General features: G+C 33.3%; 5 protein-coding genes across 5 annotated transcripts; 3 read left to right on the top strand and 2 right to left on the bottom strand.

The window, feature by feature from the left end:
• Window positions 1-490: 490 nt before the first annotated feature.
• On the top strand, window positions 491-3,570 carry C9374_002294 (uncharacterized protein; the record flags this gene model as incomplete). Its single annotated transcript, XM_044691696.1, has 5 exons — window positions 491-847; window positions 1,091-1,820; window positions 2,030-2,491; window positions 2,676-2,749; window positions 2,923-3,570. 5 exons carry the CDS (start codon window positions 491-493, stop codon window positions 3,568-3,570), a joined length of 2,271 nt encoding a protein of 756 aa, XP_044550542.1.
• A 162-nt stretch (window positions 3,571-3,732) lies between these two features.
• Window positions 3,733-7,188, top strand: C9374_002295 (uncharacterized protein; the record flags this gene model as incomplete). The annotated part of the gene is made up of 1 exon (XM_044691697.1): window positions 3,733-7,188. One exon carries the CDS (start codon window positions 3,733-3,735, stop codon window positions 7,186-7,188), a length of 3,456 nt encoding a protein of 1,151 aa, XP_044550543.1.
• An 84-nt stretch (window positions 7,189-7,272) lies between these two features.
• On the bottom strand, window positions 7,273-9,666 carry C9374_002296 (uncharacterized protein; the record flags this gene model as incomplete). The annotated part of the gene is made up of 1 exon (XM_044691698.1): window positions 7,273-9,666. One exon carries the CDS (start codon window positions 9,664-9,666, stop codon window positions 7,273-7,275), a length of 2,394 nt encoding a protein of 797 aa, XP_044550544.1.
• A 424-nt stretch (window positions 9,667-10,090) lies between these two features.
• Window positions 10,091-21,220, top strand: C9374_002297 (uncharacterized protein; the record flags this gene model as incomplete). The annotated part of the gene is made up of 1 exon (XM_044691699.1): window positions 10,091-21,220. One exon carries the CDS (start codon window positions 10,091-10,093, stop codon window positions 21,218-21,220), a length of 11,130 nt encoding a protein of 3,709 aa, XP_044550545.1.
• A 54-nt stretch (window positions 21,221-21,274) lies between these two features.
• Window positions 21,275-23,665, bottom strand: C9374_002298 (uncharacterized protein; the record flags this gene model as incomplete). The annotated part of the gene is made up of 1 exon (XM_044691700.1): window positions 21,275-23,665. The coding sequence occupies one exon, from the start codon at window positions 23,663-23,665 to the stop codon at window positions 21,275-21,277; it is 2,391 nt and encodes a 796-aa protein (XP_044550546.1).
• Between the last annotated feature and the right edge of the window lie 142 nt (window positions 23,666-23,807).

The following is a 23,807-nucleotide window of genomic DNA, read 5'->3' on the forward strand; positions in this document are numbered from 1 at the left end:
GAACTGCACTTCATACATTTGACACTCACGTGTCAAATTCAAACAGCACTGACACGAAGTGTAAGGTGTAAGGTGCCAAGTATAACAACTCCGTTCACACATTGGCGTAGAGAATTTCAGAGATCTATGATGTAATGATGGATTTATTGTCCTGCCTTATTTCACGGAATTGAAAAGAACGGATCCCAGAATTTTCGTAACAGGTTCATCCCAACACTGAGTGCATAGAGTACGCAAATCCCTCAGTACAGATTTCAAATCACAGGTCCCATAGACCTTCGTTGAATCTAGGAACTGGATTTATCTTGATCCCTTTTCACGTAAGTTTTGTAAAAAGATTTTTGTTGACAAGCTAATACTGTACTCCTAATTCCTTAAAACTTCAAAGAAATGATCATGTCGCCAACATTTTCAATAAGCGTTGCAGACACACCGTTGCAATCTGATCGATTTCCTTTCCAACCCATTTCTATTGGCAATCAAAAAAAAAATGTCATTACCAACCACCCCATCTCTCCTTCCCATTCGACCCTTCTCGTCCTCCTCCGATGAGCACATCCTCCTGTCATCATCCAACATGATAGGAGTAATATTCGAGACGCTACTTTCAAATCAAACCAACAACAATAACACCAATGGTACTCTTCCTTCCATTCAACATTCAATGGATGCCTTCTTCTTTGTGAGTTTAGCCTTCACTCTTGTGATCGGAACCATTCTCTCCATTCTCATTTTGAGATTTTATACCAAATCCAATCCATTTCCATGGTTCTTGTACATTCCTCTTTTAATTACTTATTTAATGTTATTTACTGCAGTTTCACTAGTTTGTATTGATTTGGCAAGTGTAAGTAGTCCAAGCACGCGACACTTTCATCATATACCAACTATTGGAAATCATGACTTCACTGCATTCACTCATACATTCATTCATTCAATATTCAATTTTCACTCGCACACCCCATACATACCCTCACCCAATACACCCCATACACACCCCATACACACACCCAATACATACCCCAATACACTCACCCAATACATACACACCCACACACACCCCAATACACACACCCCACCCCCATCTCAGGCCATTTCAAGTGGTAAATTAAATAAGAAACAATTAGCTGATCCTGCATTGGTCGTCTTGTGGAGATTTATTTATTGGTCTTTACAAATTCTCTCATGGATTTTACTTCCAGTGTTTCAAAGTTATTTATATACTGGTGAATTTTTAGCAATTTTTCGATGGTTACGTGCCATTCTCGATAACATTATCACCTATTCAGTCATGTTATTAGTGGGTGGTATTGCATTGGGTGGATTTTGTTTATATATTGCCATTTCTAATTTACAAGATCCACAACATGCACAAATTATTTCATTGGATTTAATAGCAGGTTTAGGATTGAGTTTGTCCAACATTTATGGTTTAGTATTATTGGTTGGATTTATTGGATATGGACTTGTTGGTCTTCCTCGTTCTATTTTAGATATGAGTAATGATGAACGTCAATTAAGACTCTATGAATTTAAAACACCAACCATTGTAGAAGAATTAGAAGATTTAGAAGATGAATTATTAGAATATTTAAGTATTTGTAAAGTATTGGATCGAAAAGTGGAATCTCATCACAAACAACGTAAAAATTTAGATCGAATTATGAAAACAGTTCAACAAGTCACAGATAATCATCCTCAATTATTGAAAAAAGCAAGACAAAGTACTTTGAGAGAGGGTGATCTCAATTTAATTCCATCCAATATTGAAGAATTAAGTCGTTCTCAATGTGTGAAAATTCATCGATTATTACAAAAAGGTTTGTATCAATGTGATGGGATTTTGAATATTATATATATATATATATATTTATATATACGTTATATATACATTGAATTCTTTACATATGATTCAATATTACATATATATATATACACACATTCATGATGAAATAATATTGCACATATATATATATACACACGATGTTTAAATTCTTTACATTCTACATATGGTTCAATATATGAATAGCCATTCGTGAATTCAGTTCCAAACAATATCAATGGAAACATCTTCAAAGAAAAGCCTTCATTCTTCAAGATATCATTGAATCCAAATCGAATCATTCTGAAAAGAGAATTGTCTCAGTGTTTCGTAGTCCTCGTCCTAAATTTCTTCAAAAGATTTTAGAGAAACCTGAATGGATCTATCGAACCTATTTGAGATCCTTCTTTTTGAAATTACTAGTACTTTTATTCATTCCTTTTGGATTAATTTTAATGTGGTGTGAATTTACTCCACTCTTTAAGAATATTCATGCTACCAAACATTTAAGATTATCTATTTTGGAACTCATCATCATGTCCATGAAAGATCGGTTTGCCATTCAATTTGTGTCTTTGGGAATTTTATCATTGATTTTGGCAATACTTCTTTTTGCCATGTATCGAGTGAGAATTTTATATATATTCCAAATGGTACCTCATCATACAGGTAAGTATATTGAGAGTTGAAAGTGAGTTGTTGTTGAATATTATTATTATTATTATGGTAAATATGATGATGGTATATATTGTGATTGATGTATATATGATGATGGTAAATATGATGATGGTAAATATTATTATGATGTATATATATTATAATATCATCATGGTGGAATGTTCTCTTACTATAGATGCATATACTTTATTCTATACATGCATTTTCCTATGTCGAGCAATTCCTAGTATGTGCTTTAACTTTTTACAGGTAAGAAATCGGATTGTGTGTTTTGAAAATAGTTATGACAACATTTCATGGATTTTAATGATGATGATGGCCACTTTCATATTCACTTTCATATTCACTTTCATATTCACTTTTATATTCACTTTCTTTGACAAATACTACTCTTTTTTGACATTCTACTACTACTCACACAGATGGTTGGTGTTGATCCAGATGATGGTGTTGCATACTATACTATTTATGGAGCACTTCGATTGGATGGATTACGAATTTTTGGTGTATTGGGAGGTTTCATTGTTGACTATTTTCCAATTCTCATTATTGTCGTTGCATTTATTACGTTATTTAAATTAATTGAGAGATGTGGAACTTTATGTAATATTCAAAGATTTAATTATACAAGTTCTACTATCAATGATGAAACCGTGTTGGAAGGTCGTGAAATTCTTCAAAGAGCAAGAAAAAGAAAGATGAGACAATTACAAAATGTTGCAGTTGAGAAAATTTCAACTTCTTTTGATAAACTTGAAGAAATATATTTAGATAGTAAGGAATCGAGAAGAGAGGATGAAGAAGAGGCCATCGATGAGATTCCTCAAGAGAAGGATCATTTCGATCATTTTGAAATTCATCAAGATTTATTGAATGAAAGAAATGTAGAAGATGACGATCAAGAGCCTGTAGAAACTACTCCTCATCGCTCAAAAACAAGACTCGATCGCATCTATGAAAAGCATGGAAGAGAAAGACCAACATCCAAGACCAGCAACCATAGTTTGGTGGACTCGGTGAAAACCAAATTGAAGAATTTCAAGAAGAAGAATTTTGATTCGGTTCTATAAACTATTAAAGATGTACATCTTGAAAAGACCTGGTCATTGTTGTTGACTTTCGTATTGACAATATATAATTGCAAACACGTGCTTCAAACTGGAATTTGATGAAACGAGTTACTCACACTTTGACATGAACTCATGTACATTTGAGACTTGACCCAAAAAAAAATGTCCAAATCCTTCTCGTCTTCTTCTCTTTTATGTTCTGTGTATCCTGAAGAGGTGTCAGATCAGAGTGATCATGACGACCATGAATCATCTTGGGATGGAAAAACTGATGAAATGTTAGTGCATGATGAACCACTGCATGTTCCCGAAGCAGAAGATCAAGAATCCTCAGCATCCTCATTGGCACGTGCCTTTGAAATACCCATTCAATATCAATCTTTAAAAAAGCAACAAAAGAAGAGAAAAAAGAATAGAACTACTTCTACCACTACGACTGCACCTTCTCTCATTTCCAAGACGGTGGATCATGATAATCACAAGAAACATGACACGTTATCAGTAGAGAACCAATTGAGTGTCATGAAAGATCCTACCCATCATCATGATAGTTCTTCTAGTTCAACATCATCATCTATCAAATTATTGGATGAAATTAATTTTCATTTTCCAATTTCATATTCTAAAATTATGACTCGATCCTTTCTACCAAAATCCATTGAAGTCTATCAATTCAGTGCAGAATATACTAAAAAAGTATTAGATTTAGCAATGAATTTTGAAATTATTAATGATCAAAAAAATCAAATCTTTAATTATGGTTTTTCTGATATTCAAGATGCCATCGATGAATTGATCAAGATTCCTCGTTATGAAAAGTCGAATCGAAAGAATATTGAAAAGTATCTTTCAATATTTAATGATGGAAATATGATTTTTACAAGTGATCAATTTGTTACTTGTCAAAATGAACAATTTGGTAAAATCTATGTATTGAATATTCATGCATTTAATGTAGCCAATGATTGGAATAATAGTGGTGGTAGTATTGGTGGTAGTATTGGTGGTAGTATTGGTGGTAGTAATGGTGGTGGTCATGGTGGTAGTCTCAAAAAGTCATACACCTCTCGTGATCATGACACATGGAATGACTTGTCAAGTGTTCAATTATTTTGTATGGATATGAATGCAGAGAAATTGATAGCTTTTAAAAATATGGAGCGAGTGAGTTGGATGACTAGAAATAACAAAACGACGTCGTCAAATCAAGAGATCATGATGAATACCATTCGAAAACAACGTCAAATTGGTCATGTTAAAATGATTCGTCCATCCATAAGTACCAACTCGAAAATGGTGAAAGCAGGTCATTCACTCTTTATATTCACCAGTGACTCTTATTTGAGTGAAGATGATTATTTAGATTATCAATACATGATATCATCTCCTACTCAGACACGTCCATTGAAATACAATCCAAACGCTATGGTGATTTATACGATTAATCATATTCATGATCCAGATCAAATATCTTTTGATATTGCACTCGATCAAGCGACTCACTTTATTTCTAAAAGAAGAAATTATTCTTTATGTGTATGTGGTGATATTTTACTATTTGGAGGAATTGAATTGTATGATGATTCAAATCACCACCACCATCATGGAGAAGAGGGTATTCTTCTTCAAAAGACTACTACTACTACTCGCAGACATAATCATGTGAGTAGTGATCTCTATGTGATTAAATATGATCCCTATCATCCTGGACATATTCAACAAATTGAAAAGAAGGAATATTCAACCAATATTTCATGGCCATGTGCTCGTCATTCTCACTCGGTGTGCTCTTCTGCTTCTGTCATGTACATTTATGGAGGTATTGATGAAAATGGAAATGTTTTAAATGATTTGTATAGTTATGATAGCCATACCAAAGAGTGGAATGAAATTATTATTGATTCATTGATACCACCTTCTCCTATTCATTGCCTATCTTCTCTATTATTCCATACAGGACGATATTTAATTTTGAAATGTTGGATGAAGAATGAATCATCCATGGATGATATACTGAAAGATCCAAAAACAACAACAACAAGTAGTACTACTCCAATCTCGAACATGATCACCACTCAATCCTTTAAATTAGATTTGACTACAAATACATGGAGTATGATACATGATATCATTCCATTGCATGAAGAGAGTCATCGAGATTCTAGTCGTAAGGGTCATATCACAACTAGTCCTTGTTCATCAGCACCCATTCTCATTCAAAATTGCAATTATATTGTATCCATACCTAGTGCTAGTCTAAGTGCAAGTGCAAGTACAAATACTACTACTACTACTACTACTACTACTACTACAAATACCACTCATCCATCCTCATCCTCTCTATTCACCTACTCTCCTCTGCACATGTATGAAATGGGAGCATCCAAACAATTTGTTGGAAATTATTTATTGCAACGAAAACAAGAAAATTATCTTGTGGATGTTGCATTTAAATTACAAGATGAAACATTTAGTGATGTATCTCATTATTTATTAGCACATAAATGTGTGATTGCTGCAAGATGTCCATATTTATATCAACAAATATTGGATTCAACTGAAACCTTACAGAGAAGTGAGTTTATGGGTGGTCATATCACATTTCCAACTCATGACATGTGTGACACCATTCCTTTGGTGAGAGTAGCATTAGGATATGAAAAGATTTTTGAATTGTATTTGAATTTTATTTATAGTGGAGAAGTGAAATTGAATCATGATCATACAAGTCATGGAGGAACTGCAACAACTACGAGTCATGGAGGAACTGCAACAACAACAACAGCAACTAGTACTATTCCTACTACCACTGCTTTACCTACTATTCCTACTACCACTGCTTTACCTACTATTCCTACTACAACTACTTTGATAAACACTCACACTATTTTGAATGAGGATGTTCATTTATTCCTTGAATATTCAAAACTTGTATCTCCAAATGCTCATTATCCCTTCTTATTGAAATTATTTGATCGAGAATATAAAATGAATATGAATCTATGTGTTGAAGGATATCAACAATACATGTCTGATTTGAAAAGACTCTATGAAAGCAAATTAGAAAGTGATATTCAATTAGTATTTTCTCCATCCTCAAGTACAAGTCGTAGCAATGGTAATAATACTACTTGTATTAGTTCACATCGATTATTCTTATCACGTTCACCCTATCTCTCAAGAGTGTTTGTAACAGGAGGAATGTATGAAGCTAATTCAGAAGTGGTTGAAATGGATGAAGAATATTCATTTCCAGTGATGGAAAATATCATTCAATACTTTTATACGGATCAAATTCATTTGAATGGAAATAATTGTCTTGCAACATTATTGAATTGCAATTTATTTGAAATGCCAGAATTATCCATGTGTGCTCGATCGATTGCCATTGATTTAATAGATGATTCGAATGTATGGGATGTTATGAATTTGGCATTAAGTTATCATGAAGTGACATTGAGATTGGCATGTGAATCATTTATTTCAACACTCATGGATCGCGTATCCAAGAAGGAAGAATTATTAGCGTTGCCTTATGAAGTAAGACGTACCATTTATGAAAGATGGCGTCGAATTGGTCAAAAACAAGGTTTGAAAAAGGGTCGAAGAAAGAGGTAATTACTTGGCAAGTCAGAATTCTCAATAGGTGAGATCAATGAATAATAAAATCTTCAAAGGATTCAGAAGCTTTCTACAACATTTCTACAACATTTCACTTAAACAATCTCTAAATTTTACATCATCGAAAGGTATCACATCATCATTCTTGGGATGTTTGTATCCATGTTGAGAAATCATTTGTTTCCAATCCGAGTCACTCACTAAATCTCCTCTCACATTTGTAAATAATCGTTTGAGTATGACTGTATTCCCTCTACTAAATAAATAATGCATTTGAGAGATACAAGATTTGATAAATAAAAATCTCTCATCATGATCATTTTCAATACATGGTATTAAAATGTGAGAAATAAAATTACAAATCCATGGTTGATTCGTCTTATCAATGGTGCATAACATTTGCATTATTCTCTTGTAGGAATTGTGTATATACTGTAAAATAATTGATTTTGATTCTTCTTTTTGAAATAATTCTTGAATTTTCTGAATGGAACAATTCTTCATTTTGATATCAGAATCATGTTCAATATTGAGATAAATGATAATTTCCATAAATACTTGAATATATTGAGAGAGATAGGAAGATTGGAAAGAAGGAGTGGATGATTCATCTTTGGCATGGTCATTATTGTTCATACTATTATTAGGTATAATACTATTGGGAGTATTATTGGGAGTATTATTGGGAGTATTATTAGGTATAATACAATTAGGAATACTATTAGGAGTACCATTGTTCCTACTATGATTCATACTTGTACCATTGCTTGTCCCACTACTCGTCTTCTTTGAATGCTGATCCATGTTTTTGTGATGAGACCGATCCATGATCATTGCATCCGATGGATTCAAGGCAACACGATCATTCTTGACATAATTGACAATACATCGATAAGCATGAATAATTGGATGCACGATCAATTGTTCAGAGGTTAATCGTTTAGTACTATCCTTTTCAATCATCATTCCTATTAATCTTCGAATACTATTTAACATGATCGAGTCATAGAGTGTCGAGATGGGTCTATAATTTTGTAAAACTATTTTTAGAAATGTGAGATGAGAATGTCCACTGAATAATTCAAATAAAGTGACACCCAATGAATAAATGTCTACATTGAAAGAATATCCTTTTTGAAATACAATTTCACTTGCACAATAGAGAGGTGTGCCACATATACTCTGTAATGAAACTTCCATATTTGATTGAACTGCTTTGGATAAACCAAAATCACCTAATTTCACACTAATATATTCATAGGAATCATAGAATTGATCTGTTGAAGTATGATGATTGGAATGATTGTTTGAATGATGATTGTTTGAATGATGATTGTTTGAATGATGATTGTTTGAATGATGATTGCTTGAATGATTGTTTAAATGATGATTGTTTGAATGAGATGGATATTTGGAATATTTTTCATCATTGGATTGGTGACATTTAGCATTCTGTACTTTTGATTCAAAATGATCATCCTCTTCATCCTCTTCTTCTTCATCTTCATCATAGTCTTCCTCTTGTTTGATATACTTGGAATAGACATAGTGTGGTGATAATGCATCATTACTTAATAAAATATTATAGGGTTTAATATCTCTATGAATGACTTGTTTTTCAACATGACAATAATATAATACATCAATTAATTCAATCATCCATTTCAATAGAATATAGATGGGTAATTTTAAATGTAAATCTTTTTCTAAATAATCTCCAATACTACCCATATTACAATATTCACTCACAATGACAATATATTCACATTTTTCTAAAGTTATGGGTGATGATCGAGTTGGTTGTTGTTGTTGTTGTTGTTGTTGTATTCGTTGAATGGGATCAAGTGTTGTGTGATTCATGTGATGGTTATTATTATGATTTAAATGATTATTATTGTAATAGTAATTATTATTATTTAAATAAGAAGCATTAGAACCACCACCACCACTACTACTACTATTACTTCCATAACTCATAATTGAACTCATATTTCCAATAAATTCCTGATGAGTCATGACATTCTTCAATTGTACAATATTTTCATGTTTCAATTTTCTCATAATTTCAATTTCATTGAGAATTTGTTCTCGTGTTTGCTTTCCAGAATGAACAGGAATGACTTTGAGAGCAACATATTCATTCAATTCTTGATCGAGAGCAACATAGACATCAGAATTCATACCCTCTCCGATTTTCTTTCGAATCAAGTAACGTTCATTAAAGTAGCGTTCTCCTAAATGTAAGACATAACCTCTCTCGACATGTTTACCATTTCGGAGAATGGTCGATTGTTCTTGTTCTTCACGTGAGAGAGCAGAAGAAGTACTTGAGAAGAAGCCTCCAATGCCTGTTCCGCCACCGCCACCGCCACCACGAGTCGTACGAGCTCGAGCATGATGATGATCCTCTCGATGATGAGGACTATTATTACTGTTCGTGAGAGAGTGAGTGGATCGACTTGAAGTGCCACCCATTTCAATGATTTAAATTGTTGTTGTTGTTATAAGATTTGAGTTGTGTTGAGAGTGTTTGGTGGTGATGGTGTAATAATCTACAAATAAAAAGGAATGTTGAAATTTTGAATGTATGGTTCTACAACTTGTTATTTTCACGGGTGAGTGTAGAAAGTAGTGATCATGTGAAGAAAGAGAGAGCAGCACAATGAGAGAGTTGAAGATTTTTTGTGCGTTTCTTTCTGAAAGATCCTCGAGTTGATGACATGACATCAATTGTTGTTGGACTCCAAGTGTTTGTTGATTCCTCCAAGGTTTGACTCGTTGCAAGCAGGAAGGATTATAGGACACATCAAGAGTGTAACAACAAACGCGTCAAAAGTTCTTGCAAGAACCCTTTGATGATGTTGATACAACAAGAATATCATCCTCATGTTTTTAAAAAATGTTATCATCATCCAATCATCCGACTACTTCTTCTTCTTCGGGAGCATCAAGTGGAAGTGGTCAAACACCCATACTTGATATCAATTCAAGTCTCACTATTCTTCAAGAAAAGATTATTTATCATCAAGATCATCATGATGATTCCATCAGTGGTAGTGGTGGTGGTGGTGGTGGTCAAGGAGATTCATTTGATGACTCTTTTACCACCCAGCAATCTCCTCCTCTTTCCACAACAACATCCCAACAAGACACTCCCCAACGAAGAAAACAAATTCAAACAGCACTCTCCAACATTTCTGAATTCTTCATTTATTATTATCAAAGAGAATGTAAATTTTCATTAATGACTCAACAATTAGAGTCCACAAGTGGTGGTGCTACATCATCATCATCATCAACAACAACAACTTCTTCTGGTACTACCACGACACAAGATTCAGATTCTGTCTTTTTCAAAAACGTTTCTAATTATCTCAATGTCTCTATTCAACAATGTTTGAGAGCATGTGGTGATATTTCAAATGATGTTCGAATGTATGCCAATGAACATCTCAGAAAGATTATCAAATCTGTGATTGACACTCATTCCGATCGAATTCTAGTCATTCTATTCAAATCTATGAAACCAAAAGTGAATAACAAGTATAGTATTGTAACAGCAATCTCCAATTTTGCAAATATTTCTCATTATATCAAACCACAGAAATGTAGAACCATGGTTTCATTCATTTTACCACAACTCATTCAATTTGTATCGATTGAATATGATTATTATACGTTTATTATTGAAAATATTACAATGAGTGGATCATTGGATAAAATATTTGATATTTTAGGACCATATATAGAAGAAGAAGAAATTTATGATTTTTGTAAAGATTTATTTAAATTACTTTCTCATCAAGAAATTGAAATTCGAAGATCAAGCGCTAAATCCATTTCATCATGTTGTGCCTTTGTACCGACATGTCCAATCCATCAAGTGGCTTTGGATGTCCATGAAATTGCAGTGAGTCAATGCTTTAAAAATCAAGAATGTGTTGATTTAAAGACACTTCAAGGATGTTTAAATACATTTTTGAACATATTACTAGTTTTGGATGATTTATCAGGAAGATCATCAAGAGCATCTCCCATTCACTACTCTCGATATCAATCATTTAGTAACTTGGTGTGTGATTTATTAATTGATTCATTGAGTGTGCAAGATCAGAGAATATTATCACCATCGATAGAATTATTAACTAATTTATTATCTAAATTTAGTAATTACTGTAAGAATTGGATTCGAGGGAAAGTAGATGCTCTACTCTCAAAAACATTTTATATTCTCACTACTTCTAAAATGTTAGTGACTGTCAAGAGTTATATTTTAGAAGCACTCTCTCAATTTCTTTATGTATTTCCTGAATGGACTCTTGAATCGTTTCATAAGAATTCGTGTCATTTGAAATTTTTATTTGATATTTTAGAAAATATTGAAGAAGATTATTTGATTAGAGGAAAGTCATCCATTCTATTGGCTACTATTATTGAAGTTTGTGTCAAGTTACAACACAAGAATTTAGTTGAACGAGTGAGACCTTTAATGAATGATGAGGTAGAGTCTAAACAGAGTGAATCTACTCGAAATGACTTGCTTTTGGATTTTGGAACCAGTGAAATGGTTGATATGAACTCGACCAATACTTTCAATGCTAGTAGTAGCACTACCAACTACACTTTCAATACTAGTGGAATGGCAGATATCCATAATACTACTACTGCTATTCCTACTAGTGCAACTACTACTGCAACTATCAACACGACAACAACCACTACTTTCAATACTAGTAGCACTAGTGGAATGGCAGATATCAATACTACTACTACACCTACAACCAACACATCGATTCAACATCTTTCTTCACATTCACTTCTCTCTCAACTCACATGCATGATTGTTGATAAAATTATGAACATCATGATGAGAGAATCATTCAATCATTTACTAGTGAGAATGTTAATTAGTTCATGTAGTCTATGTCTACCCATTTGTATGCAATATTTACCTGAATTAGCATTCAATATTCCCAAGTATATTCTTTCTATTATTCATGTCAATGATAGTTTTTGGAGTGTTAAATTTGAAATTTTGAATTTTCTCAATCGATTTGATTATACTCTCATTGAATATTATGAACGTAAGAATAATTTAAAGAAAACAAGTCAGCGTAACAACCCTATAGATACAACAACAACAACGAGTTCTACTACTGGTAGTACTACTGGTAGTACTTCTTCCAATACTACAAATGCAACAACAACGAGTGCTACTGCTACTACTACTAGTACTACAAATGCAACAACCACCACTACCACGACAACCACCACTACCACCACCACTACAACAACAACACAATATACTCTCTTACAAATCATTGTAGACAAAGTCGTATGGAAATACATTAGTGATGATAATGAAAAGGTTAGAAAATTAGCCTGTATGACTCTTATTCAATTATTACCCTATCCCAATGTTATGAATAATATTCATACGACATCTATTCATCACGGTGGTTCATCTTCACAACAATTACTTTCATCTTCACAATCTAAAAGTGGAAGTCAAATGGCATCACTCTTTGAAAGATATTCATCAGATTATGATTCTCGTTTACTAAAACAAATCATTTCAACAGAAATGTTACAATACATTAATAGAGATGTGATTCGAGAACATGAATTAACCAATGTGGTATTGGTCATTATGAGATGTATTTCTCAATTGACTCTTGTGAGAGATGACAAACATACTTTTATTGGAATTATCAAATTATTATCATCACTTGCAAAGAGATATAGTCAATACGATGATTCCAATCCACATTTAATATCTCTACATAATGATGAAAAGAGTGGTCAGAGTGGTCAGAATGGTCAGAATGATCCTATTAGCGGTAGTAGTAGTAGTAACACGAGTAGTAGTGGTAGTAGTAGTGGTACCACGACGACGACGAGTCATTCCACAAATCCAGGTGGTAGTGGTGGTAGCTCAACAACAACAACCTTACATGCTATTCCTCAACGAGTTCGCCATCAACGAACTTCATCCATGGGTGGTGGTTTCAATACAAGTACGAGTGGAGCCAATGCACCTACAAGTTCTCATATCACTCCAAAACCAGTCATTTCATTCTATGCCATTGAGATTTTAGACTTGTTGTTGGACAAGTTGAAATATTCAGCTGAAATCTCTACAGATCTCAATGTACATTCCATGATTGTTAAAACTATTGGATTATATGTATTACAATTGAAACATTTAACAAGTGGATTGAATAATAATACTTCCAGTCATAATTCCATCATGATGATCAAAAAAGTTCAACACATTACTGAAAAACTATTATCATATGAACATTTCATGATTGATATGATTAGTAATGTGTTTGATGAGTCATATATCAAATCAAGTCCTATTCAATTGAATTATCAAAAAGACATGCACAAATATGTCTATGACAAGTTATATCATAATATTCGACAATCTGCCAAGTCATCCATTAGTAATGCCATTATTGATTCTACTTATAGTAGAGATGCTATTTCTATACTACGATCACAATTACTCAAGACACTCTATTTTATATTATTATATGGATCTACCAATGTCATTGAAAAGTATACCATCTCAATGATTCAATATTTACATTTCAATGTGAGATTTGAAAAGAAATTTTCCATCCTCTGTATTCAAGAATTATTTGTTTCTTTATTTGGTAAAAAGGATCGATACTATAATATTAATATACCAAATTATGAGAGTATCAAACCATTATTCATTAATGATGAAGATGATGTTATTAATCCAATGGGAGTCAATCAAATGTTCTCATTCGCCACTCCAATCTCTTCATCCTCTTTACGTAAATGCAATGGACTTTTTGAAAAGATATTTGTAGAAGGTAAAAACAATGTATGGTCCACACGAAGAGATGTTAATTTGGGATTGAATAGTATGAGAGTACGAACCACATCTTTACTCATTCCCAATAATAAGGCAAGTATGAGTGGTAATAGTAGTACTGGTGGTGCTGATTCTAGTTCTACTACTACTACTACTACAACAACAACAACAACGACATCAAAGAATAATCCAATCACTCCACAAAAATCCATTCCATTGACTCATACACAATCCCCTAAAAGCACCAATTTTAGCTATGATTCTAAATTTGGAGATACTGGAAAAACGTATCGTCAAATTCTCTACATGTTCAATCCTGTAGTGATTGGTTTAACCAAATCATTCAAACATACACATGATCGATCTCTACAAAATGTAATTCTATTCATGCTCATTCGAATGATTTGTATTGGAATTGATTTTAGTCAATTAGATAAGGATGGATCATTTATTAGATATATTTTGAAACAAATTGATGATATTGAAACGACCTATTTGACTGATTATGAACCTGATCATACATTGTATCAAGTGATGGATTTCTTATCAGTTTTATTGTACATTGTCAAGTATTCACATTTCCCTGATCATCCATTTGATTGTATTAAGAAGTTGGCTCAAATTGGTTTAAAGGATGAGAAAGATTTGAATCGTAGTGTTGGTGGTGGTGGTGGTAGTCGTGTTAGTTCTGGTAGTGCCAGTAGTAGTAACCATGTTCAACAACATGAATGGAGTATGACCAGTATTTTGAGATCACTCTCTCCCATCATGATTAGAGCTTTTTTATGTGAAACTAGAAATGCACATCATGCGACTACTGCAACTACTACCAGTAGTACGACTCAGAACACTGATGGTAGTGCACTGTTGAATGAATTCTTGAAACATGTTCAATTACCAGAATGCCAAGCAGTATTGACATTGTTATTGAGAAATGTTCAACAACAAGGAAATGTACATGTCTCAAATAATCATCATGGTAATAGTCATACACACAATAGTCATACTCACAAGAACACAAGTTCAGCTGAAAATACTCAAGTACTCCTCGATATGAACATTCCAATGGTATCAACCAATTCATCTTCAACTACATCCAATACGACTACTTCCAATAAGAATTGGACTACTCCAAGTACTACTACTACTACCTCAAGTACTACTACTTCAAGTACTACCACTACTACTTCAACTAGTCCATACTCTCCATGGAAACGTCTCTCCAACAAGATTTTAACCGAATGGGTCATTCATCAACAATTACAAGTGGACATGGATTGGAGTCGTGTACTCATTTCCAACATTGGAGATCATTTCCAATCCACTCGCAATGATGCTACTCTCTATTATAATCATATTATGAATCAATTGATGAGTGGATCAGCAGGTGGAGGTGGCGGTAGTGGTGGTCTATCTGGTGGTATTGGTTCGTCTACTCTTCCTCTAGGTGGTGGTGGTTTATCAGGTGGTAGTTACTCCTCATCTCATTCAAGTGTTTTATCGAATGGTATTCGAGGAGGTGCATCTAAAAGACAAAAAGGATGGAATGGAACCCAATGGGGACATGGTTCATCATCAGCATCATTGAAGAATGGAATGATTGATGATGATTTTCGAATGGAATTGTCAAAAATATTTTACTTTATTGATGCCTTGTATATTAATGTTCATGATGAAGAACAATTGCCAATTATTCGAACACTCAATGAGGCAATGAATCAACATTTGAATCAATCCATGAATGAAATGATGATGGATCATTCAAGACTTGTCTCTCAAGATTCATTTCATCGATCATTGATGACGACTCCTCAAGATTCATCCATACTATTCAACAATGATAACAATGAAAACAGTAACAACACTAACAACAACAACTCGGATGATACTAGTAGAATTTTCATCATTTCCAATTTACTCAAATCACTGTTATTTATGAGATTAATGAATAGAATTGATAAGAAGGAAAACAAAGCAGAACACTCTCTTCGTACTTTGGAAACATTTTTATCATTTTGTGTCAAATCATTGAAAATTTATATTAATCACAAAGATTCATCATCAATTACAATTGTCAAGTATTTAACATCCGAAATGTTACTAGTCACTATGGAATTACAAGAGAGATTATATTCTAAATTATCAAATCATAGACTCATTGATAATGTTGACAAATTGAATGAAATCTATACCAAAGATATTATCTATTTTTGGAAATTATTTACAATGAACTGTGAACCTATGGGACAAGATACTGAGAAATCGATCAAGAGATTTGATTTTCCAATCTATGCATCGATTCTATCACTATTATTATCACATTCTAAAATGTTACCAAAAGAGTTTGGTATTTCATTTTTCATTGAAATTTACAAAGTATTCCATACGAGCAGTGGTGAGTACACGACCAGTTCCACTGCTACAAGTTCTATGAGTACTTTGGATGATTTCATGGAAACTAGTTTTAATACTACTACTACTCCTGCTACTACTACTACGACAATGACTAGCACGGATCACACAGAGAATACTCTGGCCTCTCCTCTCGTTATGGCTTATCATTATCAAGTGATTCAACAGAAATCTCTATTTTTAAGTATTATTCATTTGATATTAAGTATTGTTCAATGTTCAACCATATGGAATGCCGTATCGACCACACACACTCATCATACCATTGGAGAGAATTCTATTGAAGCATCATCATCATCATTATTGGATGACTCAACTCATTCTGATGAGACTACTCCAGAACATCCTTTGAATCTTTTATTTAAAGAATGTTCAATTCAACATTTATCAAGCAAGATGTGGAAGAATATTTTAAATCATTTCAATGAACCAATTGTTCAAGAGTTTATTACTTGTTACTCTGATAGTATTCAATCATCCAATGATTTGATTGGACTCTTTGAAGAATTAGATGAGAAATTCTCTATCAAGAATCAATTACAAATTAGTGATTTGAGAATTGTATTCAACTTTGTTAAGAATTATATAAGAAAGGGTCATTTACATTGTTTAATTCCAAAAATGGTCAATCAATTAGAAGAGAGATACAAAGTTGAAACTACATTTATGAAAAAGAAAATTCTCAAAGATATGATCAATTACATTAATCAAAACAATACAAATACTCTCAAAGCACAAATGTTGAAGAATGATTACAAGGTTCTCGATAAGATTATTGAAAATGTGAATCAAACCATTTCAAAATATCATTTGAGAGAACAAGACGAGCCTTCATTCATGAAATCCAAATCAATACATTCAATGATTGATCCCTCTCTCAATCCATTGTTGGCACAAAGTGAATTAGCATCCAATCCTTTTGTCATTTCAAACTTTTTAATTGATTATATGGAAAAGGGAGATTTGAAATATGTTCCAAGTATAGTCTCTTCTATGAATGCTCAATCTTTGAAAGACATTATTTCTCAATTTAATGGAAATATTGAATTTGTGACCTCATTACTCATTCATTTAAAGACCATCGATCAAATACTTCCATTTATAGATTTTACATTTGATCAAATGAATCGATTGAATGAAAACTCACAAAACAAATCCTCTTTATTCGGTACCTATTTGAAACTATCAAATTTACTCTCTAAATTACTTTTGAAATGTAGAACATTTAATTTACTTGAAGATAAGACAAAGCAAGTCATTCAATTTACTTGTCAATTTATTGACTTGTTTTATGAAGAGAGATTGTTACAACAAGCCGTAGATTTGATTGATGTTGATTACATGCTATCACTCATTCATCAAGTATTACTTTCGTATGGAAGTATATTTCAACGCAGTCAGAATCAGGTATCAGCACAACATGATTCAACTCGTTGCAACCAAGATGACTTTATTTCCAAATCATGTCAATTAATTATTGATGCTACTACAGTCAGTTCAACAAGTAGTGATATGATGACTCTCACTCCTTCATCCATGAACTCGTACATGACCAGATATTTGAAACTTATTTTATTCAAGACCTTTCAATTACATCCCAATATGACCATGCCATCGGAATTTCCTGATATAGAAGGAGGTGGAATGAATGGAAGTGGTTCGAGTAGTAGTAGTAGTAGTAGTGGTGGTGGTATGAATTCGCTCTATGGTTTCTCTATTGGTAATCGAATTCCATTCATTTCTTACCATCATTTAAAACTAATTCGATCCATAGGATTAGAATTATCCAAATGTTATATGAATTTGGCATATTCTCCATTTCTACCCAATTTAGAAACTGGATATTATCCTAGAATTGATAATGAACAAGTTGAAACACTGATATTCATGATACAAGAAATTGGATGCAATGAGGATATTTTCAAGCAATTGTTTGAAATGTGTTTTGATTTATTGAAATCAGAAATTACTCAACCATTTGATGAAATTCATGTTCTATTTTTGAAATTACTCACTTGTATGATTTGTAAGATGAATCAACCACCACAAACATTTACATCATTGAATGATATTGATTATGATAATTTGTTTATGAGCACTACTACTAGCTCTTCAAATTCTCCTTTGAATGCTATTCAGAATTGTGTCGATAATTACTTGTCTATTGGTGGTATTAATAGTTCTATCAATAAGAAGAATATAACAACAACAAATAACAATACCAAATTATCAACAAGCAGTATTCAAGTGGAAGACATGTATTCAAGAGCTCTTTTCAATAGTTTCATGCTCTTCATTCAAGAGAGTATTCAGAAATATTCAAAAACAAATTTAATGATTGCAAAAGAAATGATCAAATCCTTACTTTTAATATTGAACAATAATATTGTACTGTTTGCTATCAACAGTCAGACCTATTCACTCCAATGGTTATTTGATCTATTCAAAAATACATATAAGGAAGCTATTCTTTACGATGATTGGTTACTCGCACAATATTCCATTTATGGTCTCTCAAAGACGTATGCCATTTTACATTCGAACAATTCAAGAGATGTCAATGAAGAGTATTTGATCAAAGTCATGGAAACATCTCTCGTAAACTCTCATACCAAACAATCAGCATTTCAAAGTATTCTCTCGTTTATTGAATGCAACAATAGAAATATTGTACTTAAATTATTACCATATTTAGCAAGTAACATTCAAGGATGGTTATTAGAGAAAGAACAAACTGTATACAATCAATTACTACTCATGAAAATGATTACACTCATTGTACAACAATATCCAGAAGCATCTGTTCATCAATTAACGAAAAAGACCATGGAAGCACTTTTCAATCTAAGTGATGATATTGATGCACCACTTTCCATTGTGATTACCATCTTTAAATCATTACAGAATTTATTAATGAATTATTCACTCTCTCAATTTGAAAGAAGTTTAATAGAGGCAATGACAAGTATCAAACAGAGTGCATCTTATAACATGTCCACAAGTTCAAGTGTGAATATGAGTGGTGGTGGTGGTAGTGGTGGTGGTATTGTGAATAATAATAGTATGAGTAGTGGTGTTGGTGTTGGTAGTGTTGGTAGTATGAGTAGTGGTGGCAATACTACAAATCTTACACAAAATACATCCATGATGAGTAAGATTGTTCATCCATTCAAAAAGATGAATATTGATACGTCGACCTTTACCAACTTTACACAAATGCTTGCTCAGAATAGAACCATCTTGTTAGTGAGAAAACCAACTGCTGCATTTTCAGGTACGACATTGATGAATAGCAACAGTGGTCATCATACGAACATGATGACTGGATCGAGTAGTAGTAGTACCAATAATAGTAGTAATAATAATAATAATAGTGGTAGTGGTCACAAGGGTATGTATACAGTCATATCATCACCATCAACAACAACAACAACCACTCAGAACAATAGTGGTACGACAGCTACTACTACTACTACTACTACAACTGGTAATAGTACCACAACGAGTAGTCAAAATTCTATTATGGATATCAAACTGACTCCAACAACTTCCACCACAACAACAACTCCACCCAATACAGCCACTACAAAGATGAAACAATTTATGAGCTTTTTCCAACCAAAGAAGACTCCTACAACAAGTTCCACATCTGGAACTACATCGAGTAATAGTAGTGGTAACATCATCAATAACAACAACAACAGTACAACGACTATGAATATCAACAACAACAACAACAGTACAAAGATTTCACATACTCCAACCAAATCTCTTGACAATACTACTACTAGTAGTACTACTACTGGTTTATCATCTTCCATGTCAAGTACCAATATCGCCAAGAGTGTGAGTATGACATCCATTGCAAGCGCCATGTCTCGTTCTGCTGAAAGTCTTCAAAATAATATTTCTCAAACAAGAAGAATATTGTTATTAGGTTTGATGGCAACATTTATGTATACTTCAACATTTTCTAGAAATAGTGGAAGTGCAGGGAATGTTGCTTCTTTGACTTCTCAAGATTCATCACAAAAAGAACGTGCCAAAGTGAACATTTTACATTTAATTGAACAATTCCATGATGGTGAAATTGATCGAGAAGGTGAAGTTCTATTGAGATTTATTCCACAATTGATGGAAGACTTTTTTGAAAGTGAACAAATTCTACCACTCTTGTACAATGAATTTTTGAGTGCCAAAACACATCCATTGCTACTCTCACTATTACTCTCTCTTCATATGCCACATATATTTACTTTGGATTCAAACATGGCAAATTTTGAAAATTGGATTACTATGAGTATGCAAACATTGTGTTTGAAACAACCACCAAGTGGAGCCTTGTGGGCACTCTTGTGCTTATTCATTACCGTGTGTATGAGTGAATATGATCATCATCATGCTGCATTGATCTATTTTGGATCGAATCACTGTGTTCATGAATGGAATCAAATTTCTTCACATGCCTTCCTATTATATGGTTCAATCTTTTACAATTACTTGTGCGAGAAACAAATGAAAGACGCCATCAAGACGTTCACACAAGTAGTGCTACCTCAACTCATAGAGGATTGTAAGGACAATTTGATATTTGTCAAGCTATTGAAGACTTTAAAGTTTTTATGTAGTGGTACGATTAGCAGTGGTGGTGGTGGTGGCAGTATTGCACTTGTCAACAATACGTTAAACACAAACGAAGAAACAATGGAAACAACACCTCAAAAGCAACTAAGCGAAATGGCCAGTGAATTGGACAGTTTCTTTTAAGCATAAATAAATAATTAATAATTTAATTGGAAATGGTTGTTCGTGTGTGACTGACTAATTGAAAAATTCATCAGCTGGTGTAGAGGCTCTTGATGAGAGTGGCATTGGTAAATCGTCATTGTCCACATTGTTAATGTCATCAACATCCGTGGTTGGTTCAACAAGTCCATTGGGCACTGGAGAAGAGGCTTCTTCCTCCTCACCATCACTTGGGTATTCATCATTCATGATCAAATCAAGTTCTGATTTGCTGTTAGTTGAATTTGTACTACCAGTACCGTTACTAGTTTCTGAAAGTACTTTCTTACCATCTTCTGAAGATGGAAGATACTTCTTTGGTGGTTTTACACTTTGATGGAACTCTGTAAATGAAAATTTAGGTTTAGCAGCATCACTTTCTTTGCAGTAGAAAGATACAGCCAATTGATTCTCCTTACTAAATTGCAGTTCGCCAACAATTTTAGTTCCAAAACTTGAAGTCATTGGTTCAACATCAGAAAATGATGCTCTTTCCATGGCATGTGATTTTTCATCAAAACTTGAATCTAAATTTGAAGTATTTGTGGTACTTGTAGTAGTTGTTGAGTTGATATTTGGTACACCACTTCCAACAGCTGGAGGACCAGAGGCTGTCTTTTTAAAGAATAATTGTTTGAGTGAAAATCCACTGGAGGTACTGCTGACACTACTTGAAGAGCTGTTATGCATCGTGGATGACGATGTGTTTGAAGTACCACTACTTGAAGTAGTAGTAGTCGAGGTTGTTGTTGTCATGGTCGTTGCACTGCTACCATTCGTATGGCTCAAACTCTTATTACTGTTTGTCGTTGAAGGAATATGATGTTGAATTTTAACATTGGAAGCACTTGACGCTGATGAGGTTTCACCTGATTTTGCTCCACCCATTAAAATATTGACCTGTGTCGATGCATTTGTAAATATTCTAGGATTGTTTTTGAAACACTCCTGTTCGAATGGTCCAAACTGTATTTTCTGAATTTGGAATGTAGCATAATCATTGACCAATTTTGTTCGCTCTTCCAAAAATATCTTAAATGAAAGAGTGTTTGAAATGGCTTGATAAAATGCAATAGATCCTTCAGCAAAGTAATCATAATCTTTCAAGAATTGTCCATAGTCAAATTCAAGCGTTGTTCCATTCATTCTAAAATGATATCGATAATTTCCAAACCAATTGGCCATACATTTGACAAAAAATTCTAAAATTCTTGCATTACTGTTGTATTTGGGAATGTTATTTCTAAGCATGGATTTCATTCTATTCTCTTTTGGTAGTGAAACAAATGAATTGCAATGTTCTTTCACGTGAGTGCTCACAATTTTGCCTTCATCCATGTTGAATAGTATCACATGATGGACATGATGGTACTTTTCCATGTTGAAATCTTTTTGTAAAAATCCAACAATGGAACTCGTATGACGACTGGTAATGATACTTTCTAATATTTTGTTTTCATCACAGTATGGAATGATATCTCCACAATATTTGAATGGATACATGAGTGATAGAATAGAGTAGATGAAATTCATGACTTCTAAAATACTTGAAGAATTTCGAGTATAGACCACAATTTTGATTGGATGATTGGAAGCTGCTGTAACAATGGGTGGCAGTGATGATGATGTATTACAAGTTGTGGTTGTTGAAGGAACAGACAATGTGTTTTCACTACTCGTAGGACTTGAGAGAATGAACTTGTCCAAGAGTAAATACTTGTAAAGTATTACAAAATCATCCACATTGTTCGTAATGAATGGTTTAAATTTCAATAAATTAATTTCACCATTGGATGTAAATTCATCAATGGCTGGTCTTCTTAAATAATGAGATGAGTCTAGTATACTATTTTTGGTATCAAATCGAATGAGAAATTTCTCTCCGAATCTAGGATATGGCTGAAAGTAATACAAGTACTCTAAAAAAGGAGTGATATTGTTCATCAACGGATCACCCATTTGTTGTAATAATATCATTCTTGAATATACGATTAATATCAATTGATTATATAAAGAATAATAGGGTTGACTCCTTGATATAAAGCCTAATATACCCACTCTCGGAATATATTTACAATATAAATTGATATTGCTAATTCTATAAAGTATGACATTTGAGTATGTATTGAGAACAGAGAGTTTTGAAATGTATTGTTGAACATTGAATCGATGGAAATAACCTTTCGGATAATCAAATTCTAAATCAGTGAGAACACTATTTTCACGATATTTCAAAAAGAAGCAACATTCAAAGAGTCTAGAAACACCACCAGAGGATGAACGTGGTGAAGAAAGTGAATGATTGGATGATGATGATTCGGAAGGAATGGTGGTGTGATCTACAGTAGTATTCATGGTTGTTGAACCAACAGGCTGTTGTTTCTGTACGGTGGAGGGTAACACAGCCACACTGCGGGAACGACTCATTTTTTTTTGTGTGATGGTTGGTAGCAAGAGAAAGCCTCGCTCTGTCTCCGTTGACGGATGTGAGCTCACAGGAGTTTTGAAATGTGAGATGACCACGTGAGGTCATGATGGGAAATAGGGTCATGATGATTGTGTCATAATT

The sequence above is a fragment of the Naegleria lovaniensis genome (assembly GCF_003324165.1).
Source record: "Naegleria lovaniensis strain ATCC 30569 chromosome Unknown tig015, whole genome shotgun sequence".
Taxonomy (NCBI): Eukaryota; Heterolobosea; class Eutetramitea; order Acrasida; family Naegleriidae; genus Naegleria; species Naegleria lovaniensis.